Genomic DNA, 13481 nt, shown 5'->3' with positions numbered 1-13481 from the left:
AACTTACAGCACATACTTATTCAAAAGATACACTCTTAGGTAAATAATATTGAGATATCATTTTGAAATATGAAAGCAGACATCAATTTGGTTATAAAGGTCAATGTTTCAGATCTAGAACTCTTTTGATAATGAAGTGTTTGATATATACTTTATAATCATCTTGGGGCCCATACAGATTCTTGATAATGTTACTATAAGAGTATGTTGATTAAATTTTGTCATCTTGACACAATCTAGAGGCACCTTGAAAAAGGAAGCCTCAACTGAGGGATTGCCTCAATCACATTAGCCTATGGTAGGCATTTGGGACATTTATTGATTAATGAATGATATGGGAGGACCAATTGTAGATGATGCCACTACTGGACAGATATTATAGGTTATATAAAAATACAAGCTGAGAAATCCAGTAAACATCCTTCCTGCATGCTCTCTGCTTTGTTTCCAGTCTCCAAGTTCCTGTCTTGGCTTCCCTTTATTTTTGACTGTGGCCTGTATGCCAATGCTTTCATTCCCAAGTTGTTTTACTTCTTGGCATTTAATTAAAGCTACCAAAAATAAGTACAGCAAGGAGGTAGCCTTGCACTGTTTTGCAATCCTTAGTTTTACTTATGGAAAAGTATGGGGTATGTTTGTAATGGTGTAAGAGTAATATGGAATGGACCCCTCTGAGGACAGTGAACATGAAGACTAAAGAAACTGTGATCTACCCATAGGTCTGGTAGAAGTCAGATAAGCCAGCAATTACAGAGAATCCTCTTTATCTTAAGTAGTGCTATATCTATTGAAAACTTTTATGGAGTAGGAAACTCTGAGAAGATTGTAAATCTACTTGCTATCACAGGCAGCACCTGTTTAACAGTCTTTGGCCAATCTGTTACTTCTCTGTGCCAATGCAAAAGCTGTTATATCCATCCAATACACCACTATGTTTAGCAACAGAACAAATAACTGCTACAGCATCCATATGGCAAACTGTGCTTCTAAATTGTTCATTACAGTCGACATCCTTGGCCTGGAAAGCAAATGACAGTAGTTGCAGATGTTTTCAGTGGCATTTTTTCTTTTAAATGTCCCTTAAAGACATAGAACATGGCTTTTAAGTTTAGAGATGAAGGAAAGGCAGAATATCAAAGCACAATTCAAACAGTTGCTAATGATGTTATTTTTAATCACACTGGAGAAAGTGTTCATTAGGCCAATGTAAAGCAAACAATCAAACAACTCAAATTTTCCTAAGAATTACTCTAAGGAATTTTTAATAGAATTCTGTTCTAAAGCTTTATCCTTCTTAAAGATAGCATAATTGAATATGAAAAATAACTCAACCCAGAAATTTGTTTTTATTTTAGTTAAATGTTTATACATGTCAGTTGGGAGAACTGTCCTGTTTTTTAATGAGCAAAATATTCTTGATGACTGAAATAAAGACATATAATTTGTACTTTGTGAACAAAAATAGAATTCCATTTATTCTATTGCTTCACAGAAATACAGTTTTAATTTTTTTTTCAGGTGGCCATTGTAAGATAGGTTTCTGTGTCAGGGGTACCTAGAGTTTTGGTAACCTACTGCAGGAGAGAAGCACTTCTGTAGAGAAAGCCTGCAAGACACAGCATGTCAGGTAGAGATTAAGTGAGAAATGTGTTATCACAATGGAGAGACATGTAAGACCCAGAAAAGGATACAGAGTGTGTGCGTGTTTGCTCCTAGCATATAGAGATGAAATGTGAATGACTCTCTTGTCTGGATGATACAACCTAGCAGGATTTCAAAGTATAACCAAAATGTGGAACAAAGAAAACAGTGTAGCATCTGAGATTGATTTCATTTTGATCCAATAAATAATTATATAGAGGGTAATGGGATTCAGGTTCCTGCTCTCAGGAGAGAAAGTTGAAAAAATAAGAATTGAGAAACTGGTTAACAAAAAAACTTTATAGTACTGTAAATATCAATGTGAAATCATGGTCTCCAGTGATCATATATAAGGAAGTAAATACAGACATATCTGCAAACATGTGTTTGCAATGTTTGTATATGTGTGCTTAGAGCTATCTCCTTTGTGTGGATGTATTTTGGTGGGTACAACATAAGTGTTCCATGTGAAAAGTTACCAATAATGATAAATATCAACATGACTTATGTTCGATAAGATGTAACCTATCATATCACAGACAAGATGCACAAAAAAAAAGTTGATTGAATACTTGACAAATGCAAGGTAATTTATATTTGTCTACATAACTGAGAAAATATTTCAATGCCAAGAACTATTTAGTTGTCTGTTTATTTTCTAATGAAAGAGAAAGAAAGGGTATAGATTTGGGTAGATGGGTAGATTAGGAGAATATGGGAGCATATTCTTCTAATTAAGAAAGAGGAAACTAGAATAGTGCATGAAAATTATATTTTCAATGTTAAAAAATGAAGAGATGTTTCAGACTGAAGGAGACAATGATTGTAACTGACAGTATATAACATTGTTAGATATTCATTATTATTTAAATAACTGATGAAATATGATTGGGAATTTGGAAGTTAGACAGAAATGTTACTTTCATGTTATGTTGCTAGTTTTAGTGGTTGTCAAATCTAATTGGTCTTGTTTCTAGTAAGGAATTAAGTGTCATAATTTCAGATCACCAACTTACATTGAAGTAATTTAACTTTAAAAGATGTGGCTTTTATTGTACTTGTTATTTTGTTAGTTTGAGAATATTTTGAAATTAAAGTAACACAATCACTACTTAAATAGCAATTTAAAGGTAATTAAGTCAACCTACAGTAGAGAGCCAATCCCAATTAATATATCTAGATCACAGCTCCACCATCTATGACTCAGAGACTATCACAGAATCACAGAATAAGGGATGGAAAGATTGTAAGATGCAGAGGACCAACACATGATTTGTAAACAGTCTTTCCTAGGATATCAATGGTTACAATAGCATGTCATCTCACACGTACATAAAGATCTAGAGAAAACTAATGACTGCTGGGAGGAGAATTAGCTTTCTTGTGATGAACATGCTTTTTGTTTGGCGAATGCAGAGTGATAGGCCTTGAAACCATACCTACAAAATCAAGAAAACCAGACTATATCCATATATTTGTACATTTGCACATATCTACATGCAACAACAGCAATTTAAATATTTGTGTATTTGTACATATCTATATGTAATACAGTAATGAAAGAAAAAGAGGCTATCAAGTTAAGATGGGGGTGCTTAGGAGTTATTAGAGGAAAGGTTACTGTGAAGCGATGGAAGAACAAAAGGTAAAAGGAAAGTGATGTAATTTTATTTCAATTAAAACATATTTTTTTAGATTTTTGGTGTGAGCCTAACCTTTTATGGCCGAGCCCTCTCTCAATCCCAGCACTCAGGAGGCAGTAAGGCAAATCTCTATGTGTTCAAGGCCATCCTGGTCTACAAAGAGAGTTCCAGGACAGGCTCCAAAACAATACAGAGAAACCTGTCTCAAAAAAATCAAAAATCAAACAAACAAACATATTTTAACAGCAAAATAGAACAAAAGTAAATATACTTTGAACCCATAGACATTTATAATTTTGGAAAAGTATTTTTCTCAGCTCTGCAACAATGGCCTTCCAATATGTAGACAAGCAAATAGAAAACAGTTTCCCCAAAGTACCAAGAAAAATGGTGTCTTGGTACATAGGAATAGCTAAAATAAGAAAATAAAATCCTTAAAATATTCAGCTTGTACTAAAAAATATCTAGGAACAATAAACTAAGTGTATCTTGCAGATAATATATATAATACTATCTATAATATAAAAATATGCACACATTCAATTTGCATGTATGTTAATATGTAAATATAGGCATTCACTAGCAGTGTTAATTGATTCGTGATATGTTCAGAAGGGTATTAATATAGAGAAATATTGCAAGTAGAGAGAAATGACTAAGATACTGTAAAAACAATGTTATTTCTTTTTTTATTTCTTTTTTTTATTTTACATGTCGATCCCAGTTCACTCTGCCTCCCTCCCTCCCTTCCTTCCTCCCGCTTACCCTCTCTGCCCCATCACATGCACCCTGACCACCCTCCCCTCCCAAACCCACAACTCTATTCCACATGTAGGGTTATGCCATCCAGGTAAGGTCATCTAAATCTGTCAAGGCATTTGAAGTAGGCACTAGGACTTCTCTCCTGTCTCTATGTTAAGGGAGTGTCCCTCCATTGGGAATGTGTCCGCAAGGTCCTTTTGTGCACCAGGAATATATCCTTGTTCCACTGTCTGAGGTCCCTTACAATGCTCAGTCCTTCTAGCTGAGACCCATATTCAGGGGGTCTGAGTCAGTCCCATGCTATCAGTCTGGGGGGGGGCATTAGCTCCTTCTTGTTCAGGTCAGCTGTCTCTATGTGTTTCTGCAACCTGGTCTTGTCCTCTCTCTCTGCATCTGGATTCTTGTTCAACTTAGTGTTTAGTTACAGGTATTTGCTTCTCTGTACAACAGATGAGGTACTAGGTGAGAGCTCCATGATGGTGGATACGTTAGTTGTTGATCTCACTATCAGGGAAGGGCATTTATGATAGCCTTTCCATGGTTGCTCAAATTGTTAGTTCAAGTCAGTCTTGTAGGTTTCTAGATCTTTCTTTACATTCAGTCTTCTCTTCAAACCAATAATGGCTCCCTCTTTTATGCTCTCTCTCTCTCTTCTCTCTTTTATTCCTACCCTGACTCAATCTTCCTAGTTGCACATGCTTTCCTCTCCTCTCCTCCTCTTTCTCCTAGTTCTCTCTCCATTCACTGCCCCCCCACTTCCCATGTGGTCTGGGGGACTTATCCCTTCTGCCTTTTGTGAGGGACCTTATATGAATCTCTTAGAATACACCTTGTATCCTAGTTCCTCTGGTGGTATGAATTATAGGCTGATGGTCCTTTGCTCTAGGTCTAAAATCCGTATATGAGCAAGTGCAGGCAGAACACTATACTAAGCAATGTTATTTCTATCCATAAAAGTGCACAATAGCAACAAGAGTAACATAGCAACAACAAATACATATTCGTGAGGATTTGAGAATTGAGTGATTAATAACACAATACTCTCTGCTGAAGTCCAATTTATATTAAAGATCATGAAAGGCCAATGGGAGGAACCAAGATTAGTAACAACAAAGAGAAGCAAATACCTGCTGCTAGAATATTTTAATTAACTACAATGTTGTTATATAACATGATTAAACTTTTATTTGCTATTCAATTGTTCTATTAAGATTGCTTCAAGTTTCAAATGAAACCAGAAAATTGTACTGCAATAAAGACCTGAAACAGCTTGCATTCTGTCTGTTCTGAGATTCGTTATTGGTGTTTTGAAATCAGGATAATAAGAACATTACATTGGAGCATATTTTTCTATTCAGACAGAAGACTTCCAAAACATGAAAAAAACAAAGCAAAACAAAACAGTGAAGTGGCAGCTGTAAAGGAACAAAACTTAAAATTAGATACATACCCTTGAAAGAAATGTGTGCTTTCAAGGTTGCAAGCTGGGAAATCAATATTAAATTTACTAAGTCCTAACACATATAGAGGTATCCAAAAATAACAGTATGGGTTTCCTGAGATTAATTGATTAACTATTTTATTTCGAGAAAATGTTCTGGTAAAAAGAAAAATTGTACAAGTTCAAAAAGAAAAAAATAAGTCCACAAAAAATCATACACATGTGCATACAATCTCTGAACGTGTTACATAACCCTTTACTTTTAATGCCATTCCACTAAATATGAAGTTGCTCCCATTGACTTTGACTTGTTAACTAAGTCTCACTTTCATTTGGCAATTTCATCTTCTCTAGACAGAATGCATTATTTTTGGTTGTTGTTGTTGTTGCTGCTAAGCTTTCTGTGGTGCAATTTTCTTTTATTGTATTTATAACTTGTCTGACCCTCAATTTCTCTGCTTATCAGATTAAATATCAACAATATTGTTTGGAACCACTTCTCTTTTTCATGACTGATATCCATGTTGATGGATTACTAATAAATGCATAATTTATTGTTTAAAAAGGTAAAGGGCTCTTAAAGATGACTGGCAGATGAGATATTATAGGAATACAAGTGAAGACTGAATGGCTTAGGACTGAGTAAAAAGGCCTCAAAAATATACTTCTTCCTCATGTCCTGTAACAAGCCTGTTATTAGTTAGCTTCCAGGAACTTTTGAAACATTCTGAATAACTTTGTTGACAATTGGGACAGACATGATACTTTTCCTTGCTTCAAGACAAAAGCCTTCTTCTCTAGCTGGCAAGCATTTAGCTTTAGGAACACTCATTGTAACTGTGAAGAGTACAGAAACCACATAGAAAGGGAAGGAGGTTTTATTTGGCTACCAGTTTTAGGGTACACAATTCATCATGTCAAGAAAAACATTATGGCTGAGACCAGTTTGGTCTGGGTGGCAGAAATAAAGTGTAGCTTCCTCACAATTCTACAGAGAAGCATAAAGCTCAGTCCATGCTAAATTATTCAAGTCTAGCAACCATTCTTCCAGCTAGATCTTACCAGCTGGAAGTTATATCACATCCCAGGAGCTGGAGACCAAGTGCTCAACACCTGTGTTTTTAAGGTATATTTCACAGCCAACCATTGCATGACAAAACTCAACACTCAACACCAAGAAAGCCTTTCCTTTCAAACTTCATTTTCTAGAGAAAATATTTTTAAAATGGCAGAGTGAAAGAGAAAGAGAAAGTGGTTAGGAGGAAAATGCAAAAGCTGCAACAATACCCATGCAAATCAACTTGATGTTCTGAACTAAAATTGCATTCTCTCACTCAGAAGAAATTTGGTGGTTTTATATGAATAAGCAATATTAGTAAGTATGATTTTTCCTATTTAATCTTAAATTTTGGGGTAGAATTTTAGTGCCATGAAGCCAAACTTATGATGTAGAAATGTAACATGCTTTTATGAATGGGATTAGCCTATAAAAACTGTTTAGCACAAAGACTTGCTGTAGGGCAAAATAGGGGTCATAGTTCATCAATTATGACAAAAAATATATTAATAGAAGATGCTAATAGTGGACAAACCATCGGAATGGAAGTATATGCATTTTATAATCAGTGCTTTATAACACATAAACTGCTCTACCAGGTGCCTATAAATTTTACAACAAAGTTTTCAAGATAAACCAGAGCACAAAAACTATGTCCATTTAATTATTATACTGAAAATGAAAAAGGCATTTATTATTTTTTTTCTGGTTGCTTCTGGTTTATAGAGACAAACATAGAAATAAAACCTAAACTTAGGATGTTGGTCTTTTGTTCCAGACAATGAGATAACAGATAGCAATTAATATGCACACACACACACACACACACACACACACACACACACACACACATCACGCATTCTAAAATAAAAAGTTGATATAAGAAATAGAACTATTTAGAACTCATGCATGGTGAAATACACCTATAATACTATTTGCAGGAGAATGGACATGAGCTTGATTCTGGCTTGGGCTACATGAACTGTACAAGAAGATCTTGCCTCAGAAAAATCAAAACCAAACAAATTATAAATTAAGGAGAGAATAGTACTTTTTGTCAACAGCAGGCACATTATGCTATCCCTGAACATGAAAAGTAGGCTTTTCTTTTGCAGACACAACTCTTATTAATACAATATATCTCAAAAAGTATTGGAAATAAACATTACAGTGTCTGGTGGAATCAACTTGAAAAGCACACCACACAGGAAGAAATAAACAGAATAGCTACCTTTGAAGTTAGGCCTGATTCTTGCATCATACCCAGATGTCCTCCCCATTAGTTTGTCCAGAAAATCAGAAGGTGACATTGGAGCACTTCGAGATCTTGCACTGTTTGTTTCCTTCGTGGCAACCAAACTGCAGATGAAGACAAAATGAGAGACTTTACAAACAGAAGTCAATTGTTGCTTTCCATGAAAGTAAAATGTGAATTAAGAGTATCTTGGGAAACAATACAAAGAGAAATTTAAATACCAAACAGTGAATGTTATGAGACAAATGTATATGGATTTATGATCAAAGGTTATTAGTAAAATTTCACATGTATTCCTTCATTCACTAGAGGTGGTATCATGTTATGTTGTATCTTGAAACTAAATGCATTTCCAAATTTTAAAGCTTTCAGAATCTTTTTACTCAGACCTGATGTCAGATTACCATTTTGGCTAAAAGTATTCTTAGTGCTTGAGGTATAAAAACATGAAAGTGTACCTGTATTGTGTAATTTAATTTTCATTGCTTCTATTGAGACAAAAACACCTATCAGTTAGACTTTGTGCATTTTCTTCTGCCTTAAAAAATGACTATAAAATAAATAAATAGTAATATTTGTGATTCAGTTAGTTTCCTTTATTAATAACAATTCATTAAATTCGTTCATTTGCACTTGTCTGCTGTTTATCTGCTATATACATTTTTTTAACATTCCCCCTTCACCCACAAACACACTTATCAATGTCTGAGGCAGGTGGGAGGCTATGAGAGTGGGAGAGCTGCTGCTCATCTCCACCAGCTGCAACACTCAGGGAAACAGGCCCTGAACCTCACCAGAGCAATGCAATAGTGCCTACCCTGTTGGCAGAGGTGTGCGCAAGCAAGCCCCGAAGTTGTAAGCATGGGAAAGTTGTCTCCACTACTTGTCTGTCACACAATAGTGTGTGAACCTCTCATTGCCTGCCCCTGCTCCTTACTGTCTGCAACAGGGGTATGGGATTACCCTCTCCCTTGACAGCTATAGAACTCAAGAAATCAGACTTGCTCCTCGCCTAGGCAGCACAGTACAGCACAGCAGAGCTGGGCTGGTTTTCAGGGGTGTGGGTGACCCAGAACCAATGTTATGAGCAAGGGAGCTTTGCCCCCATTACTCATCTGACGTGATGGCATGGGCAAAGTAGATGCCTCATCAACACCTGAGACAGGTGGAAGACCTAACCCTGGGATCAGAAAGTTGGGCCTCATGTACCTCAACTGGGCAGCACCTAATGGTGGAAGTGGGGGAGAGCTGAACCTGAGTGCATGGGGACAGAAGAACTTGTCCCACCCCTTTCATTGCTACAACGGTGAATTACCAGGTCAATGCTGTAGAGTTCACACCGGTGGTGAGGACAGGGAAGAACTGGTGGGCTGTTCAATCTGGCAGCTGCTCAGGCCCAGAACCAGGATTTTGATATGGTCTTCCCCAACAACCACCCCATATATGATCTTTTGGAGCAAGTGAAGGGGTCTGACACACAGACCCAAAGATACAGGATCTCCACAAACACAGAGCAACAACAGGATATCCAAGAGGAGTATCATTGAGTGCCCAGTATCCATAGTGTAGTAGAAACCACAGGGCTCAAACCAGACCAATGATTCTTTGTTATAAACATTCACAAGTAAAAAAAAAAAAAAAGAAACTAAAAAAAAAAAAAAATTCACAAGTAAAGATACATAGACAAAGGAGTTTTACTGTGTGACTCACTGTATCACAAGAGAGCTTCCATAACGAGATTTTAAATTTTTTCCTTTTTTTCCTCTTAAATGTTGTTTTATTGGGGGTTGTGGAGGCTTGCAGAGGCAAAGGGTGGATGCAATGGGATTAGGATGCATGATGTGAAAGACACATTGGATGAATAAAAATAGAGGAAGAAACAGATCTAGAATAGGTGTCTCAATGTAGAAAAACCTACCATAAATTTGGTCTGGGAACCTAGCCATTAAATGGATAGAACCTGTGTTGAGCCAAGTTGGACTGTATTTTGTAAGGCTGACCTGTCCAACTAAACTCATAATATCTACATTCATCATCATTTGACATCATACATATTTAGAATGGAAATGGTGTCTATGAATTCTTAGACTAAGTCACCAAGTGTTACTGGGAGCTCTGTTTTTGAGATAGACAGAGTTGAGAAGGTCTTCTTTGGTCTTTCCTGAACACTCGTGTGCTTGAGGTTATTTGCTGGTAGGGCTGCCATAGAGTATTACTGACAGTGGAGTTTAGGAGCAGCAATTAATTTTCCTATTTCTTAAAGACTAGAATTCTGTGTTGGCTGTTTTTGTTTTGTTTTGCTTTATTTTTTGGTTTCTTCATTTGTTAACATAAAACTATACATAGCTGAAAAGAGGGGGTCTTTGAAAATGCCTCCTTAACACTGACTAGTAGGTGAGTCTGGGGTAGTTTCTGGCTTAATAAGCAAGCCAGGGAGCACAAGGCAGCAAACAAAACTGCTCCATGGCCTTTTCATCCGCTATTGCCTCTTCATTCCTGTCTTGAGATCCTGGTTTCCTGCACGATGAACTATAAACTATAAGTTGAAAGAATCCTTTTTCTGCCCATTGCTTTTGGTCATGGTGCTTTATGACAACAACAGACAATTAACTAATTTCAAGATCGGGAAACCACCGATGTTGGTTATTTAAAACTCTTCCCTCTTCTTAAATATGGCAATTTCTCACAGTCTCTTCCCAGGGTCTATGTGTGCTTGTCTTCTTCAAATAATCAGCCATTGTATAAGTCACTTCCAATATGACTTTGGTTTACTCTAATTCTTGAATTTCCAAGTTAGGTTTTAAGATATTAGGGTTTATGACATTAATATGAATTTTCAAACAACACACTTTAGCCCACACCATATATAATACTCACTACTCCATACATACATGAGACAGTCTAGATGTCTAGGAGCATATGAAAGCTTCCCAAGCCCCTGTACACATGCAAATCCATTGATTTTAAAGAAAGAATATAGTCTATTATTTGTTCTCACTATTATACATTGCCTCAGGTACTTGTCATGCTAAAAATGATATCTATAAATACTTTTGATAAATGTCTCCAGGAAAAAAAAAGCATTTTGCAGTGGATGAGTTACAAGTTACATTAGATAAAAGAATCTGTGCCAATGCATTTTCCTAGAGAACCTTCAAATATGAAAAATAACAGCAGCTCTCTGAGAATGGAGAACTGAAGGTTGAAACTCCATTCTGCCACTTGTGATTAACTGCTCTTGATTTATAATGTTCCCACAGATCTCAAGAAGTTGGTCTAGGAATCCAGAAAAATATAATTCCAAAAGTTTCATTATATATTTTTAGTAATTAAGTTATTTCCTAGATTGTTGCAAGCCTCTGATTAAATGCCAGAGCTTTGAAAATGTTGGTTTCCAATTTTTCTCTCAGCATTTCTAGGGAAGTGAGTTGATAGAGGTCCATATGACTCTAAACCAGTCCCTGCATTCCCATAATTTATCTCCTAGACACTTTGTCATATTGGACTTATGATTTGTTTTTGTTTGTTCGTTTGTTTTTTCCTATGAAGATCTAACATACTTATGTCTCCATGATAGACATGGAGACATGATAGACATGTCCTCACATAATTCCTTAATACTATTTTTAGGACTATAGAAAAATCTCATAACTAACATCAAAATTTGATATGAAAAGAAAAGGTTTTGGTACTGCTTTTGCTATTTCAAACTGGTAAGTCATAAGCTACTAATTAACTACATATTAGTAAATATTAATAAGTAGTTGATTGCTATTCTAGTGGGAAAATTAAAAGATAATATATATATATATATATCACCTATCTATCTATCATCTATCATTTCCTTTTCAAACTATCATCTATACCTACTGAAGCAAGCAATGAGTATCTCCATAAGAAATTGAGAAGAAGTTATTTATATAAAAATACCATGGAAGCAGGGGGGAATAGGAGAAAGAGAAGAGGAGAAGAGGAGGGGAGAGGTGGGCATGAGGGAAAGAATAGAGGGGAAAAAGAAAAGAGATACCATAATAGAGAGTGCCACTATAGATTTAAGGAGAAATCTGGCACAAGGGGAAAGCCCAGAGATCTACAAGCATGAACCCAACTAACAATCTAAACAATAGTGGAGAGGCTACCTTTAATGCCCTTCCACAATAAATGAGATTGATGATTACCTTATATGGAATCCTAGAGCCTTCATCTATTAGCTGATGGAAGCAGATGTAGACATCCATAGCTAAACACTGAGCCAAACTCCTGGAAACCAGTTGCAGAGAGGGAGGAGTAATAACAAAAGAGGTCAAGATCAGGTTATAGAAACCCACAGAGACAGCTGACCTGAACAAAGAGGAGCTCATGGAATCCAGTCTGATAGCTGGGAAACCAGCTTAGGCCTGACGCAGACCCCCTGAATGTGCATATTAATTAGGAGGACTGTACAGTCTATGGGGCCTCTAGTAATGGATCAGTATTTATCCCTAGTATACAAATGGACTTTGGGAAGAGAGGATGGAATTGGAAACTGTGGCTGGGAAGTAAAATAAACAAATAAATAAAAAATAAAATGTCTTCAAAATGAAAATTGCAAAGCAAGTTTTGACTATAAAATATAGTCAGAGAAATGGGCAGAGAAATACCCCCAAGTTTTATTTCCAGTTACTGTGACTTGAGTGTTTATGTCTTCCTTCAGTTTTAATGTTCTAAGTCCAAGATGATGGCATTAGAACATGGAAATGTGGGCAGCTAACTAGAATCATCACAAAAAAAGTCATCACACAAGAGGTTCCAGAGGTTGGTTTAGCTCCTCCAAATGTGAGATCACAGTGAGAAGGCAATTATAATTAATCCAGCAGACCTTCACCAGACACACATTTTTGTAGCTTAATGTTGGACTTTTCAGATTGCAGCATCCTGATAAATTGGCTTCTATTGTTATGTGACCTCATTTACTTACAGTCGATTACCATTTCATAAATTGGCTAATGTAGAGCACACAATTAGAAGTGTTTTGTTTTGATAAACTTAATTTTGAGTGAAAATGAATTTTCTCAAAAAGGCATTGAATCATTTTCTATGAATTATCCCTTTTCTAAAAATCATAGAGAATTCATATGCAAGTGAGATTTTGTGTCAACACTAATTCTTGCTTTAGCATGTTCTTAAAACTTTCTTCCTACACAGTTGTATGTGAGAATTGTACCATATTAATGTCAGCTGTCAGAGAATTATAGCCACTTAAAAGATCTCATAAGAAAACACAAATAAGCTCCACATAACTAATCTGAAATGTTTTCTCAGAGTGTCAACATCATCTATGCATTCATATTCAAAAATATACTTTTTAATTTTTAAAACTTCTAGATAGAAACAGGCAAAGAGAAAGTCTTAGATTCGTTTAAGACAGATCTTCTGAAAATAGACTATCATCAATGCCATATTTTTGTTGTTGTTCTTCAAACCTCTCAGTACACAAATCTAAGATATTTACAGAGTGTTACTACGACTGTGGAAAAATCATCATCAGTACTTTTAAAAGAAGCAAACTTGACTCTTTTATTTATGCATCATCTCAAAAATCTGTGTGAATTAGCTTCCCTCCCACGTGCGGATGCTGCACTTTTTTAATGGTATACTCATGAGCTCACTCACATTAACTTTAGTTGGAAATTATGTGTGCCC

The 13481-nt window shown here is 35.9% G+C and overlaps 1 protein-coding gene across 1 annotated transcript in view; it reads right to left on the bottom strand.

The window, feature by feature from the left end:
• The window catches only part of Glra3 (glycine receptor alpha 3), a 129105-nt gene that overhangs the window by 89742 nt on the left and 25882 nt on the right, over positions 1 to 13481 (bottom strand). Inside the window, exon 2 of the mRNA XM_051182439.1 lies at positions 7776 to 7903. Within this exon, the coding sequence (XP_051038396.1) occupies positions 7776 to 7903 (128 nt within the window). The remainder of the gene's footprint in view (positions 1 to 7775; positions 7904 to 13481) is intronic.

Source organism: Phodopus roborovskii, unplaced genomic scaffold (genome assembly GCF_943737965.1).
Source record: "Phodopus roborovskii unplaced genomic scaffold, PHOROB, whole genome shotgun sequence".
In the NCBI taxonomy this organism is placed as follows: Eukaryota; Metazoa; Chordata; class Mammalia; order Rodentia; family Cricetidae; genus Phodopus; species Phodopus roborovskii.
The sequence above is the reverse complement of the archived record's forward strand: the minus strand, read 5'-3'. Positions and strand labels throughout refer to the sequence as shown.